This window comes from Nyctibius grandis, chromosome 9 (assembly GCF_013368605.1).
Source record: "Nyctibius grandis isolate bNycGra1 chromosome 9, bNycGra1.pri, whole genome shotgun sequence".
Taxonomy (NCBI): Eukaryota; Metazoa; Chordata; class Aves; order Nyctibiiformes; family Nyctibiidae; genus Nyctibius; species Nyctibius grandis.
Window position 1 is genome coordinate 29,096,064 of NC_090666.1, and position 16,250 is coordinate 29,112,313.

A 16,250-nucleotide genomic window follows, 5' to 3' on the forward strand; every position below is an offset into this window, starting at 1 on the left:
CAAAATAGTTTCAATACAGAGTTTATATATAGTTTTACACTGAATAAATGTTCTCACGACTTTGCCTACCTGTTGGCGGAGGAAATGGATTAATGATGAGTTGTTTAGGATGTATCCAAACTCTTCTATTAATATTTGATCCCTAGCGTGTATTTAAAGATTTTTCTTTGCTCATCTGTGTCTTCCCTTGCCTTGTAGTTTCCGTGTTCGAAAAGTGCTACCAGCCCACAGCTAGTGACCACAGGGATGCGCAGTCTGATCTGCCATCCCTTTGTCTCTAGGATTTTAGGGGCTTCCTGTGTTTCTGAAATCCCCCTTTTCCTTCAAGAGAGCTCTCGAGCCTGTTGAAGCTGTCCCAGTTCTCTTGCAGCTCCATGTTGGTGAAAATCCAGCTCTCCATGTTTTCTTATGTCTGTCTAGCTAGATAACACACATTTGAATGTTGATGTAACATCATCTGCAGCTCATTTCTAGGGCTTTTAACAGAAATAGGTCCTAAAAGTGAGAGCAAAACCAATAAATACAGTGACAGTGTGAGTATCTGTAGGCTTGACCCAGCTGTTTTGCTTGTAATTGGGATCCCCTGGCAAAACGACTTTGAGCTGGCACTGCTGGAAGGGACATTGGAGATGCTGCTAGGACCAGGACAGCACTGTGGGAGGGCGATGCTCTGCTGCTTTCTGCAGGTTCAAACTACACGACCTTCTTCAGAAATGGAGTTGACTTTTGTTGAGGAGCTTTGAAATATAGGTGCTATGTAAAAGATGATGGGTTTTTTGGCTGGTGTGATGTGAAAAAGTAGGAGTGTGATGTGCCCTTAGTTGTTTCTTACACTGAAACATGTTTCACATGTGCAGGAGAGGGGTTACAGCAGAGCAAGAGCACTTCTAGCCTATGCTGAAAGTTACCTTGGGTTTATGTTACCTTGGGTTATTACGTAATCTCTTTGAAGAGGAGGCATTCACCAGCAGCATCACAGGTGACTATTTGCACAGAGAGTGCAATGGCAGTGCTAAAGACCTGGTGGCCAAAGAGCTTGAGATACCGCTGAGCAAATTGGTAGGATAATGGCTCTTCCCATCTAGCAATCATTGAGAACCCCCCCAAATTAACTTCTGTTACTTTAAACATGAACTTTTCAGGGGGTGCCTGCCATTCTAGCATGTGCCCGTTGGAGCTTAGATCCCAGCGTAGCAGGTGAAAAGGAGGGCTGATAAGAAGCAACTCCCCACTCCCTCAAACAAGAAGCAACTCCCCACTCCCTCCAAACTCCCTCCAACACATCTTCTTGTACATCGTTCACCAGGGAGTTTAGCGAGGCTGTGGGATGCTGGTGTCTTGTACAGGAGCAGCTGCATGGGGCCCTACATCAAGGGGGAGGCTTGTTGCTAAGGCACTTGACTGCATCAGGAGGGTAACAAGTTGATGCTTCTCCTGTCTCGGCTCCTGCTGCTCTTCCCAGCCATGTCGCTGCCCATCCCTTTAGATCATGAACCCTTCATCGAATCACGGAATGGTTTGGGTTGGAAGGGACCTTAGAGACCATCTAGTTCCACCCCTCCTGCCATGGGCAAGGACACCTTCCACTAGACGAGGTTGCTCAAAGCCCCGTCCAGCCTGGCCTTGAACGCTGCCAGGGAGGGCATCCACAGCTTCTCTGGGCAACCTGTGCCAGTGTCTCACTGCCCTCACGGGAAAGAATTTCTTCCTAATATCTCATCTAAATCTCCCCTCTTTCAGTTTAAAACTGTTCCCCCTCATTCTATCACTCCATGCCCTTATAAAAAGTCCCTCTCCAGCTTTCCTGTAGCCCCTTCAGGTACTGGAAGGCTGCTAGAAGGTCTCCCCAGAGCCTTCTCTTCTCCAGGCTGAACAGCCCCAACTCTCTCAGCCTGTCTTCCTAGGAGAGGTGCTCCAGCCCTCTCATCATTTTTGTGGCCCTCCTCTGGACTCGCTCCAACAGTTCCATGTCCTCTTCCCTTTGGGAAGAGAAACATGAATGTATCAGAAGTAGTGGAGGGAGAAGTTTTGTTTAAAAAATTTTAGGGGGGATAAAAAAAAATACCTGCAGGTTTGAAAGGTTGTAAAACTACCTTACTTCACCGCTTAAAGTACCGTGGATTGCTGACCTGAAATAAATGATTGCAAGGACATTCTGACTCGCTTGTGGGTTGCTTACAGTGCTGTTTTCTTCTTGGCTTTGCAGTGCCTTCTCCTAGTGCCTTGCTGGTTGACAATCCCACATCCTTTGGAAATGCCAAGGAAGTAATAGCAATCAAAGATTACTGTCCGACTAATTTCACCACTTTGAAGTTCTCCAAGGGGGACCACCTTTACGTCTTAGACACATCGGGAGGTGAGTGGTGGTATGCTCACAACACCACGGAAATGGGTTACATCCCTTCCTCCTACGTCCAGCCTGTAAACTACCGCAACTCTTCCTTAACAGACAGCGGGATGATAGACAATCTACTGGAGAGCCCTGACGAGGGGGTCAAGGAGTTAGACCTGCTTGGAGAATGGAGTGACATGAAAAGAAACTCTTCAAAAACCTACAATAACAACCCGTTCTTGAACGGAGTCCAGACAAATCCATTTCTGAATGGGAATTTGCAAACAGTGCCCAGCTCGGACAAAGAGTCCAATTCCAACGTCGCTGTTGACTTGCTGCTCTTCGACACGGGAGCTCCTACTTCAACTCTTTCCAGTTTGGCTGCTAATAGCAGCCTGGGTAACATTTTTGATGAGTTTCCATCCACAAACAGGCTGGATCTGGAACAGCCTGTGAAAAGGGACAATCCCTTCTTCAGAAGTAAACGCTCGTACAGTTTGTCTGAACTGTCTGTTCTTCAGGCGAAGTCAGACGCTCCAGCATCGTCGGGTTTCTTTAGCGGTTTGAAGTCTCCCACCCCTGAGCAGTTCCAGAGCCGGGAAGATTTTAGGACGGCGTGGCTGAACCACAGGAAACTGGCTCGGTCTTGCCATGACTTGGATTTGCTTGGTCAAAATCCTGGCTGGGGTCAGACGCAACCGGTGGAGACCAACATTGTCTGCAAGCTGGATAGCTCTGGTGGAGCCGTTCAGCTTCCAGACACCAACATCAGCATTCATGTGCCAGAGGGCCACGTGTGCCCTGGGGAAACGCAGCAGATCTCCATGAAAGCAATGCTGGATCCACCGCTGGAGCTGAACAGTGACAAGTGCAGCACCATCAGCCCGGTCCTGCAGATCAAACTCAGCAATATGGAGGTGAAAACCTTCATCATTCTGGAGATGAAAGTGTCGGCAGAGGTCAAGAATGACATCATGAGCAAGAGTTTGGTAGGACTGCAGTGCCTGCGGAGCGACATGAAAGAGGGGCCATACACGCCGATGCAGCTGAGCTATTCGTATGGGGACACGATCCAGGTGCAGCTGGAGAACCTGGAGCCTTGCATGTACATCGCGGCCGTAGCCCAGGGACAGAACATCCTTTACCCTTACACCGTTTGGGATTACATCAGCAAGAAGATCACAGTTGGTGTCTATGGCCCAAAACATATTCACCCTTCCTTTAAAACCGTTGTGGCCATGTTCGGGCACGAATGCGCGCCCAAGACTCTCCTGGTGAACGAGGTCACAAGACAGTCCCACAGCCCAGCTCCTGTCGCCCTCCAGCTTTGGGGTAAGCATCAGTTTGTTCTCTCCCAGCCTCAGGACCTCAAGCTCTGCATGTTCTCCAACATGACCAACTACGAGGTGAAAGCTAGTGAGCAAGCCAAAATTGTGCGGGGCTTCCAGATGAAGCTGGGCAAGGTCAGCCGCCTTATCTTCCCCATTGCATCCCACGACCCCAACGAGCTCTCAGACTTCACGCTAAGGATACAGGTCAAGGATGACAAGGATGCCATTTTGACCCAATTCTGTGTCCAGACGCCACAGCCACCTCCAAAAAGTGCCATCAAACCGATGGGGCAGAGGCGGTTCCTCAAGAAGAACGAGGTCGGAAAGATCATCCTTTCACCTCTGGCTGCCACCGCCAAGTATCCAGTTTTTCAGGATCGACCAGTGTTGAACTTGAAGTATGGCAAGCTGCTGAAGACAGTGGTGAGGCAAAGCAAGAACCACTATTTGCTGGAGTACAAGAAAGGAGATGTCATAGCCCTCCTCAGTGAGGAGAAGATCAGGTTAAAAGGGCAGCTGTGGACCAAGGAATGGTATATTGGCTACTACCAGGGAAAAATAGGCCTTGTGCACACCAAAAACGTGCTGGTGGTTGGGAAGGTCAAGCCCAGCTACTTCTCTGGGCCAGATCTCACCACCAGCCTGTTGCTTGAGCAGATTCTGAGGCCCTGCAAGTTCCTGACCTACATCTACGCCTCTGTGAGGACTCTGCTCATGGAGAACCTCAGCAGCTGGCGGTCCTTTGCCGATGCGCTGGGGTACTTGAACTTGCCACTCACATTTTTCTGCCGAGCAGAGTTGGACAGTGAGCCGGAGCGAGTGGCCTCCGTCTTGGAGAAGCTGAAGGAAGACTGCAACAACACTGAGAACAAGGAGAGGAAATCTTTCCAGAAGGAGCTGATGACGGTGAGTCTGAGGTCTGACGAGGGGGTCTTAATTCCCTGCTGTGCAGAGTGATGAGGGTAAATGGGAGGTGGAAGTTTCCTAATTTAGTCTGCAGAAAATTAAGTCCATCTTTAAGGTCTTCTGCAGGCTGCTCAGCACAGCCAGGTGGAAGTTCAGCCCTGTGGTTGTACGTGTTGGTGGGCTCCTGGTTTAATGGGATCATGGCCATAAATGAGGGACACGCTGGGTGAAATACCATAGGTACATGTTGTGTGAGGGCAGCCAACAGGCTTGCTTGGGAAGGTAGCTAATCTGAAGCCCCTCAAGATCAAGGTGATTTTAGTCCAGTGTTTTCATATCAGGAAAAATTTATTCACTGACAAGTGAATAAGGGTTGACAAGCATTGGATGGGCTGCCCAGGGAAGTGGTGGAGTCACCATCCCTGGAGGGATTTAAAAAGCATATAGATGTGGTGCTTAGGGACATGGTTTAGTGGTGGACTTGAGGAGTGTTGGGTTAACGGTTGGACTTGAGCAGTGTTGGGTTAACGGTTGGACTTGAGCAGTGTTGGGTTAACGGTTGGACTTGAGCAGTGTTGGGTTAACGGTTGGACTTGAGCAGTGTTGGGTTAACGGTTGGACTTGAGCAGTGTTGGGTTAACGGTTGGACTTGAGCAGTGTTGGGTTAACGGTTGGACTTGAGCAGTGTTGGGTTAACGGTTGGACTTGATGATCTTAAAGGTCCTTTGTAACCAAAACGATTCTATATATGATTCTATAGCACTCACCTGGTCTTTGCTGCTGGCTATTTATGTTTCAGCCTTCAATGATGCATGCTTCGAGGAGTTACCTGAGAGCTGCTGGTCTCCTCAACCCCAGTGTCAAAGCATGCATCGTTGAAGGCAATACTGATGGAAAACTGGAAAAAGGGCAAGAAACTCAAAAGCTTTTCCTCTACGCAGTGGGGTAGGCGAGCCACCTCTTGGGTCACGTACTGCTGCGTCACTGGGTGTGTCAGCATGCTGGAGAGGGGTTTTACAGCTGCTGTGAAGAATGATGCTACACCTTTGCCTCCATGAAACAACCTGAAATTCCTTTATAATAACGTCAGGTTGTGTCTGCCCCATCTCTTTCTGAGTGGCAGCTAAACCAAGGGCTGGGATGTTTTATGTCCAGCTGTGGATCGTGTTTGCAAATTGAAAGGCATGGCTCGCTTCTGTCCTAAAAGGTGTTTGGGGAAGTGTAGCCTTCAAGTATTTCTAGGATGTCATTAGGAAGTCTCCGACAAGAAATCATCTTCATGATAATTTCTAGCATTCCGTAGGCAGTGAGCCAAAGAAAATATGGGACGAAATGTTTGGAAGAGATTTGCAGCTCTCGGCTCTTAACGGTCTCTCCCGCAGAAGCACGATAACCGAGTTAGAGCCAATCATGGCATTTAAAATGCCAATTGAATTAAGGAACAGCGAGAGTTTCGCTTGGCGAGGCTGGGCGCGGGCAGCAGCGTGCGAAATGAAATTACGAGTAGGCAGCCTGGGTAAGGAGGACTGGAGCCAAACGAAGGCTTTCATTTCCCAAACTTCTTTAATAAGAAGGGGGAAATTTGAGGATGGAGCGTGAGGTGTAAGGTGTTACGAAGAGTACGGAGCCCTTTGTTACTCACGGAAATATTTTCCAGCAAGTTCCCGGTGCCTGGGTAGCACTTTGTGGCCCTTGGGGCAACATTTTAGCTTTGGTTTTTGGTAAAATGCAGGCGCCAGGTCATGCCACCAACCCTGCTTCTGTTGAGGGGTTCTTCTGCCTGTCGTACACAGTTGTCTGTCTTCTTTCTGGGGCCATCCAGGAAGGGAAGGTACCCACTGTGGTAGCCAAGTTTGGAATCTGGCCCTGTGGTTCCCCCAAGGGAGAGTTTGCTCCTTTAATCATTAGCCTTGGTGAGCGACGGGGTGAAACCCGTGCTGCTTCCAAGGGCTTCGTGCTGTTTGCCTCACCACTTTGCAAAGCGGTAAGTGTTTCTTTTGTCTATTTCCTCTGTCTCCAGGGGTCCCAGACAGTCTGTAGGTCATGGAAAAGCCATGCCAGACCTCAACGGGGAGACAAAAGGAACGATAAGGCTCCCTTGGGTGCTCAGGGAGCAACTAACTGGAGGGGAGGGCTGTAAGCTGCAGGCAAACATCCCGCTCCTCAGGAGATGCCTGGAGTGCAGAGTCCCAGAGCAGGTTTTATTTTCCTCGTCTGAATGGAGGCTAATCCTGAGCGTTGGCTCTGTTTCCTATTCTTTGTGAGTCTGAGCCGGTCGATAAAGGATGAGCTCCCTTCCTGGTGGAAGATGATGCTCCTTCTAAACCCCTTGCTGCTGTCAAATCCTCCTTAGCTTATGGAGAAATTAAATTGAGTCTGGTTTTTAAAAAAAAAAAATAATTGAAAAAAATAGGTGTTTCAGGGGATGACAGTGGAACAGTAATGTATTTTATTGTATTTAAATCTGATTTTATTTGTAACAAATGGTCTCGCTTTCTGGTGTCTGCTGGCAAGAAGAACCGGTCGGATTAAGCTCTGATCTGGCCCTTTCATCTTGAAGTTGGTTGTCTCGTCTCAAAGGGAATGTGAAGGGGGAAGTAGTCAGCAGGCTTATCTGACTTCAGTGTTGAGTACACAAAATCGCAGTGGCAGAGCCGCACACCAGCAGCCAAGCATGGAAAAGCCTGGTCGTGATGACTAGTTAATAAGTAATCTGCACTTAATTATTATTTTTCTAATCTAGCACTAACAGCGGTATGAGAAGGTAACTGGGGGAATGCAGCTCTGAAGTTAGTCATCATGTCAGAAAGAGAAACCTGCCTCTCCCGTCCCTCCTCTCGCCATTGAAAGCAGGCGGCACACAGATGCTCTTGCTAAAAAAGCCTGGGCACAGAGGCAAGACCACCTCATTGCAGCTGGGCCACTGGTACGTGGCCATGTGGTGACTGCCCAGCCTGGTCCTTGGCAGCTGGGGTTAGACCTGCGATGAGCCACGGCGTTTCTCTCTCTGGATTTTCAATAACAGTGTTTTTGTAGAGCTTTGCGTTTATCATCCTTCCCAATGGCTGCTGCTGTTGGGGAAAAACATGGGTCTCCTGGGAATGCCACAGGGCATGTCAGCAGAGAGCTGCAGAAACTATGAGCTTTTTCTTCTCCAGGCCACTTCTAAAGATCACGCAGAAGATGTTGGGGTTTTTATCATTTGTTCTGACTGCAAATATCTGCATGTTGCCTTTCTTCTACCAAAAGATACTGCTTGTCCCTGGTGCGTGCAGATCCGAAGGAGCTGCTGGTGGGCTCAGGCAGTCCTTAGTGTCCTGCAGAGCAGGGCCTCCATCGCTTGGCCTTCATGCTGGCGCACATGGAGCATGCCAGTCCCAGGTTACTCATGTTTGGTCCCTCTTGCTCCTCCATCCCAAAGCAATCTGCTGGCTAATGGTAGTCCCTGTACTAAATTTGGGTCCAGGGAGAAAGCCCAACTCCTGCCTTTCTCCTGTCTTCATGGGAACAAATCCCCACCACACGTACGGATCCTGGACGTTGCTCCCCTAAGGAACCATGCTGTGCCAGGCTGAAGTTGGTGGGGATGTTTTCTGTTGGATGTGTCCTTGCATGGCCAGGTTCCTTGCAGCACAGGAGTCGCTTGCAAGCTTCCAGCAAGGTCATTTCATGCACCACACCTGTAAGTCTCGCCCTGCACCTCTGTCAGCTAACAGAAGGCTGCAGAAATGCCGCCTTCCGGCAGGTTCATTGCTCCACAGGCAGCATAAAACAATCCGCTTTTGTTTTCTGGGGCTGGCAGGAAATCTCTCCTGCCTTCCCACCCCCAGTGCAGCCCCTGTGTTCTTGCTCCCATGCAATTTTGCTCTTGCAAAAAAAAAAAAAAAAGCCGCTTGCGATTGCATTGATGGTACCTTCTTCAAGCCACCCGGGGAGTGACACTTGGTGTCATTTCAGAAGTGATGCCGTAAGCGCCCCGAGATCCAGCTGGCACCATGTTCAGGGAAGTTGCCCCACAGAGCCTCTGTCTGTGTTAGATTAAAAAAAAAAATATTTAAGATGGTGAGTGTGTAGCGCAGTATTTTGAGTGCGTGTGACGGGTGATTTTGGGGTGCCTAAAGCAAGTGTTATTTTGGGGAGCACTCGTACAGAGACAATTCAGGCCAAAAACCTGACCAGTATCCTGGAGAGGACGATGGAGACAGGAGCCTGTGCACCAGCATCCTCTCGCCCCGCGGGGACACGGGGCCTTTCTCCCTGCGTTTGAGGAGGTCCCAGGTCCCAAACACCCCACAGACATTTCGGGCAGGGGGTGACTGATGTGTGGTAACACTTGGGGCCCCTGGGGTGCTTCCCAATTTAAATGCTAATTTAAAAAAAAAAAAAAAAATCATTCACTTAAAAAGTCTGTTTCCTTAACAGCTTCCTCGTGGGTCTCGCACTGCACTTGGTGGGCACACTTGAACTAGGTGATGCTTTCTGCTCCCGGGGCGAAGGAGAAAGGTGTTTGGTTTTTTTTTTAACTCCTTTAGATTGGCCAAAGATGGGGAAGAAACAAGACCACTTCAGCTCAGACAGCTCCTCCAGAGTGTCAGGGCTGTGTATCTGTGCATGGGAGAGTGAGCAGGGCTGGAGGCGCACAGAGTTGGGAGTTGGACCATGAAGGTTGCGGTGATGGACATGGGCAGAGGTGGCCATGCATCTGCAGGCTTGGAGCTGGCTGACCTTTAAGGTCCCTTCCAACCCAAACCATTCTATAAGTCTGTGACTCGGGGTTGCCTCTTCCTTTTTAGCTTGGCTTGTTTTCTTCCAGATGCTGGTTTCCATCATTAGAGGATGGGAAATTGGGATTCTGCATTTCAAAGCCGGGATGCAAATTCAGCCTCTCCCCTGGATGCCTTTTAAGTCGAGGCGCTTCTGCTCCGCTTTGAACTGGGATTTCAATATCAAACCACCTCCTTTGCTCACTTGTCTGGTGAAGCCCGCTCGGAGCCTTGCCGAGGTTAATAAATGGCTTTGGAGGGTGCTGGCAAGGCACAGCCCGGGTCACACCTCATGGCAGGGAGCATGGCTGGGTACAGAGGGATGGAGGCATGGTGGGTGTACCCAGCTATCTGGGGAGGCTTGTCCAGGGCGAGGGAGGAGGGTGGAAAGAAATTGTAGCATAATCCTAAAAGCGCCTGCTGGAGGATTAAGTCTGTTGTGAGCCCTGCTAATCCCGGCTGGGCAGGCAGGACTTCCAGAAGAGCCCCATTACTACCACTAATATTCCTACTAATATTCCCCCTTTGGCTCCAACCTCGGTGGCCATGTGTTCTTCCTGCACCCCATCCCTGCCTGGCTTTGGTGCTGTCCCCATCTCCCATCACCTCCACCCACTCGCCCGTGTTTCCCCCACGTTGAGCCTCCCCAGCTCAAATCACTAGGGGCAAAGTGCAGGACATCGGTGTTTCTGCGGCCATCAGTAGGTTTCAGAGTTAACGCGCTGCGGGGGACAATCCATCTCTTCCAAAGCTGTTGCTTTGAGTGATTATACAGTTCTTGATTACATGGCCTCCTGGCTGCTTTACTTGATGCTGTTTTCTTGTTTACTTGGAGCAGCGGAAGGAACAGGAGAATCTGCCTCCTGCAGCTCTGTTCTTCTTAACCCCTGCAGTGCAGTTTGCTCCCCACGGCCTACTCCGCTGCCTCAGACCTGCTCGGCCTCAGGCCAGAGATGAGAGCAGCTCATTTAGCCTGCTCTGCTGTGTGCCGGGTTGTTTTGGGGTTTGCACGCAGGTGCTGGAGCCGCCTGGAAATGCAGGTTTGAGGATGCTCTTCCTTAGGGCCATCCGAACCCTCCGCCTGCGAGGAGAAGGCGGTGAATCTGGGGGCTGGGTGGTAAGGTTGAAAGGAGAGGTTATGGCGGGGGTGTGAGATCTAAATGCTTCTTAATGCCCTTTTTTTTTTTTTAAAAAAAAAAAACAAAAACAAAATTAATGCTCTTTTAAATGTATTTTCCTTGGTTGCTTAATGCGAGGGTTTATTGCTTCTCTCCTAGCACGGGAAACCGGTGTAAGCACTTGAGGAGCAAACAAACGCTGCTCTGCAGCTGGAATTAGATTCAAGCCTGGCTTTAAGCTGCAAACAGATAAGGGAAAAAAAATCAACATGCATTTGCTTTGCAAATTGCTGGAGTGGTTTCAGATGTTCCTGTCTTCCCCCAACTGTCCCTGTGAAACCGCTTGTGTGAGGATTTAACCCTCCTTCTGCTCCAGAGCTGAACCAGCTGGGGTTTGCCCGGACCCCCGTGCCAGAGGAGGATGTCAGGACCCACGGTGGCAGAAAATGGGCAGATTCTGGCCACGTGTGGACCGTGACACCTGTGATTTCTGTAATAACTAGCCCCATGCTGTTGTGAAGGTGTGGGTGATGTTCCTGGTGGGGACACGTGTGCCAGTGTGGTTCCTGGGGCGCTCGTGGGTGTTCAGCATCCCTCGGGGGGGCTGTCCCCTTCATCCACGAGCTGCGGTTTGACTTTATTGAAGTGGGACACCCTGTTGAAACACTGACCCCTTGGTCTTCACCCATCCTGGAGCCACCATCCTGAGTCTGCTGGTGCCCCGACTCTGGATCTGGCCGTAGGAGAACAAGAGGGTACTTGGCAAACTGTGACCCAAGGCATAGTCTGGGGTCTGTTTGCTTGGTTTTCCGTGTTTTAAAGAGGGGGTGCCCATTTCGTCATATAAACCACCTTTCTGTAGCTACTTGAGGTTTGAGGTGGGATTTCTCCAGGGCTTTCGGTTGCTGCTGAGGCTGTTGTGGTCTGTGGGCTCTGGCCAAGGATGGGGGAGCACTGGTGAGTGGGGTGGTGATTCTGTCGGTCAGATCCTGTCCTCTGATAATTGCCACTGAAACCCTTCCTTCCCCAGGCTGCTTTGGGGTGTTCCCCTATCACGACTTTGCTTTCGGGAAAAGTGGGAAATTTGCTTTCCACTATGAGCAGACGTTGATGTGATTTGGTACCTAAACACAGGAGCTAACGCTGCTCCATCTTTTTTTTTATCCCTGGCGAAGTTATTGCTAGCTAGAAAACGGTGATGGCTGCAGTTCCTCTTCCTCACTTCTTCAAAACTATTCGCAGAAAATCTCAGCTAATACATGATGCAGCAGGAGGTGGTTTCTGATCTGGCATGGGAAGGCGGAGGAGTGGTGAGAGGAGCAAGAACATCCCAAGCCAAGCACTGGTCCTGTAGTGCTGCCAGCTGGCCCGTCGCCTGGGTCTTACCTCAGCCCATCTCGTCGCGAGGCTGATGTCAAGGCCTCATCCCAAAATGTTGTGGCTGGCCCGTACCCACCCATGTGTGCTGGAGGAGGATGCTCCTCCGGGCTGGGGGAGGTGAGCTGTGCGGACCACGCTGGATTAGTTACCTCAATTAAAGGCATCTGTTCTTCTCAGCCCCTGGGATGCTTTAAACTGCTTATGGTGGTGCCTGAACATCTGGAGGGCTTGCCTAGAAAATAAGGTTGCGTCGGCCAGCCCAGGCTGCAAGCCTCGTTGGACAGGGATCGGGCGCTTCCTTCAATTAATGGGATTACTCTTCTGTCGAGCCTCATGACCTCATTTCACAGGCTGTCGCTAGAAAGGGGGTGGGATGATTCTTGGGGTGGCTTCTTGAGGGACTTCCCTGCACAGTCCCCTGGGTCACCTGCCGTCAACTGCTTGCGTTGACTCTCTTCTTTGGTTTTCACCACCATCCTTCAGGCCCTGCTGAAAATGGACTGCCAGGGGCTGGTCGTCCGGCTCATCCAGGACTTCGTGCTGCTGACCACAGCCGTGGAGGTGGCCCAGCGCTGGAGGGAGCTCGCCGATAAGCTCGCCAAGGTCTCCAAGCAGCAGATGGATGCTTACGAGGCCCCGCACCGGGACAAGACAGGCGCAGTGGACAGCGAGGTGAGAGCACATGGGTCTTGGTCTCCATGGGTCCTCTAGGGTTGCAGATATCTCCAGACCACGTTCTTCTTGGAGGATAAAAGGGATTTGGGTGTGCTGGGAAATTTGGGGGTATTTTTCCTCAGGAATGTGCTTGTTGTGGGATGGGGGTGTGTTGGGGATGGCATTGCTTGCTCGATGGCCATCCAGCTCATCTCTGATCTCCTCTGCCCCATCACCACAGGCCATGTGGAAGCCAGCATATGATTTCCTTCTCACCTGGAGCAGCCAGATGGGTGACAGCTACCGTGATGTGATCCAGGAGCTTCACACCGGGCTGGACAAGATGAAGAACCCCATCACCAAACGCTGGAAACATCTCACCGGCACCCTGATCCTCGTCAACTCCTTGGACATGCTGCGGGCAGCTGCCTTCAGCCCACAAGACCACGAGGATTTTGCCATCTAGCTCCTGCGGCGATATTCTTATCCACATCTCGTTCGCTGCGTTTTTTCTGTGCTCCCCCTCCCCCGCCCCCCCCCTTTTTTTTTTAAGCAGTTGACTTTAAAATGAAGCAGAGGTTTTTCTCCCTGGCTTTTAAGAGGCCAAAGTTTTGCAAGTTCTCCATCGGGACTGGAAATCAGCAGGAGAACATCCCTCCTTGATGGGAAGGCATCCAGAGGGGGGGATGGCTTTTCGTACGGCATTGATACCAGTTAAACTATTTCTTACTAAAAAAAAAAAAAAAAAAACCTTAAAGGGGGCAAAGGGGTAGGGAGGGGATCACAAAAGAGATCACGTTTTTTAGGCATTTACAAATAAAAGTCTAGTTTTCTGTAACGAGCAGTAAAGGTTGTAGCCACTTTGGGGGGGAAGCTGGGGCTGTTTTTTGACATTGTAGAAACCGCTTTTAAATTATCGTTTTTTGAGATGAACATGAGTCGTGTAAATATGTATTTTAAGAGGAAGCACAGTAAATGTCCTCCCCCACCGCCACGGTCAGGCTTTGACAGACTCCCAGGTGTGACTGTAAAGCGCTGTGTGAACTTGGGATATCCCAGCAGCATCTTACACCAAAAATGAGCTTTTGTTTTTTTAATTCACAGGCCCTGTGACCCATTTTTGGCTTATTTTCATGTCTCTGCAAACATGCCTTTTCTCGTTTGCAGACGGGGAGATGCTCGTTGCCCGTTCTCAGGTGTGCGGGCACCGTTTTTAACCAGGAGAAGCAGTCACTGCCCCTTGTGCTTCATCCCGCCCGGGTGCTGTAGGACATCTCTGGAAGAAGCTGGAGGTTTGAGGTGCAGCAGAGACCTCCTCAGGAGATAAGACCAGGAGGATGGTGAGAGCGGCTCACCCTGCCATGGCAGCAAACTGCTTGGGCTGCTTCTCTCCAGATGCTCCTGCTCTGGGGAGGGGGCCAGAAAAGGGCAGGGAATTGTTGCCATCCATATATCCCTGTACACACACAAAAAAAAGAAGGAAAAGAGAAAATGTTTCTCCTAATTTGAAATCCGAGCTCCCTGGAGATGCTCCAGATGTGTTTTGCAACTTAACGCTCATTGCCATTGATTTCAGAGGGCTTTGAGTGGGGCTCTTTGAGGCTCCTAAAGTCCAGTTTAACTCGTAAATAGTCTTTGCTATAAACTTGGTGCCACTGAGCTAAATCTTTGCAGCACCAAGCGCCCGTATTTTTCCCTGTTTGTTTTATAGCCGAGTTTTTTGAATGACTTCCCCTCCTCCTCCCACTCCCCAGCTTTCAAATATTTCAGGTGGGAGGGAAATCTTTCTTGCACAGAAAGATTATTTTAAGTGCAAAATCTCTTTATAGTGAAACGCTGCTATCACAGGAAGGGTAGTTGTTACAGGATTATTTTCTTGCAGATTAATCCAAACAAAAAGAAAAAGAATGGGAAAGACATCCGGCAGATCCTGCTGGCATGGCAGCCTCGAGAGGGAGCGGTCTCCTTTCCTCTTCCCAAAATCACGTCCCCAGAAACGGTCACTCTTCCTGGACCCCACAAGAAGTAAATAGCACCTTAATTTCTCCTCAGGGGCTTTAAGGAGTTTCCTATGCAACATAACGTAGCACAGAGAGGGTCTGTCAGCAGCTGAGCCCGCTACACGTCCCCTGTCCCTTTCCCTAAGGCACCCTTAGAGCACATTTTTCCATGCAGGGGCAAAAATCTCCACTGCAATAAGGAATGCCTCCTGCAAGAGCATGTGTGCGGGCGGAGGGATGGATTTATCCTGGGGTTTTACCCAAATCTTGGCTTTTGCTGTTCCGGCACGTTCCGGAGCTCTGCAGGACGGCCTGCGCCGGGGACCCCAGAGGGTCGCAGCAGCCAGCGAGGGCAGGAGTTGGAGCCTCCTGTGTTTCAGGGGTGTCCCTGAATAATTTCAGCAATTTTTTTTTCCCCACCCCCCTCCCTTGGTTTTTCTAACTACCTCAGGTACTCCATACACCCAGCCTAACATTTCAGCGGCAGCCTAGAACGTGCCGTGCTCAGCCCATCGATGGCGTGTGCCTTCCCTGAGACCCGCGGGAGCGCGGCTGGCCCGTTTCAGGGCCCATAGAGGTACCACCGTGTTAATTTATCCCTGTCCTCGATCCAAAATCCAGTCCCTCCTCATGTGCTGGGACTGGGCATATGTCCTTGGGATGCCTTCTGCCCACTAAACATCAGGCCCTTCGAAAGCTGGATGTGGGCTTTGCGTTACCACCCTTCGTGCAGTAACTGGTTATTGTACTTAGCGTTTAATGTTCCTTTTTTTTTCTCTCTTTTTTTAAAGAAAAAAATTTTTGGAAAAAAAAAAATGTTGTTATTAAAGCTGTTACTATTCCAGTGCTCCCGAGTAGAAGTAATCTACTGTTGTCTCTTCATCTCAAAGCAGTTTGGATGCGTGGGATTAATTTAGTGCCTTTTCCGCCGTGCCAACAGCGTGTTTCTCGCAGCACATTTCCGCACCTAGAGCCAGTGGTGCTCCGGGTCCCATCTCAATCCCATCCTCCTTCCCCGTGCCTTTCCATCCTGCCCTCTTGGGGAAAGTTGCTGGACATGATCTGGCCTTCCAAGCTGCCGCTTCTGCTCAAGCATTAGGTAAGAAACTTTCTGAAGCAGGAAAAGTTTTGATTGTGGGATTTGTTTGGGTTGTGGTGCACCCAGTATGAACAAAGTTCAGATTTCAAGCCATGAAAGTGAAATATTCAGATATCTGGGTGTGGCTTCAGTTTGCTGAGGGTGAAGAAGAGACACAATGGTTTAATTTCATCCTTGGCAAATGCATCTTGTGGTCCGGCACAGCGAGGCACATCCTCATGGGTGGCTATGAAGATGTGTCGCACACAAGGATGTGTTTGGACCTTGGTTGGCACCCATTGCTCCATCCATACCTGGGTGGGTGTTACTGTGTCCACTCCTGAAAGCCTCAGTCCCTCCTTCCAAGGAGGATGGGCTTGCAGGAGCTGGTGGCTAATGAGCGCATGGAGCTGGGTACCAGACCCTGCTGATACCAGGCCATCTGGCTCATGGAAAGAGGCTGGAAATTTCCTTCTCGGCGTAATGTGACTTGATTTCCGAAGCAAAACCAAGGTCTAGGCTAGGAGAGCAGGGGAAAAAAAATAAGAAAACTTTTCTGTGGAACTCATGAGCTAAGGAAGGTACTGACCATCCTTTTGCATTGTTAAAGGGAATGAGCAAACTCTTCCCAGAGTCTTCAAGGGCTGATGCACAAGGAGCCAGCTGTTGGCTCTCCTCCTTTTGCCTC

The 16,250-nt window shown here is 50.1% G+C and overlaps 1 protein-coding gene across 4 annotated transcripts in view; it reads left to right on the top strand.

The window, feature by feature from the left end:
• Positions 1–15,326, top strand: part of SH3BP4 (SH3 domain binding protein 4) — a 40,047-nt gene extending 24,721 nt beyond the window's left edge. For 3 of the 4 annotated variants that reach the window (XM_068407997.1, XM_068407998.1, XM_068407999.1), the window contains 3 exons: positions 2,207–4,569; positions 12,314–12,502; positions 12,726–15,326. In XM_068407997.1, coding sequence (XP_068264098.1) covers positions 2,207–4,569; positions 12,314–12,502; positions 12,726–12,950 — 2,777 coding nt within the window. In that variant the 3' untranslated portion in view covers positions 12,951–15,326. The remainder of the gene's footprint in view (positions 1–2,206; positions 4,570–12,313; positions 12,503–12,725) is intronic. The other variant, XM_068408001.1, reaches the window with a different exon arrangement.
• Positions 15,327–16,250: the final 924 nt, after the last annotated feature.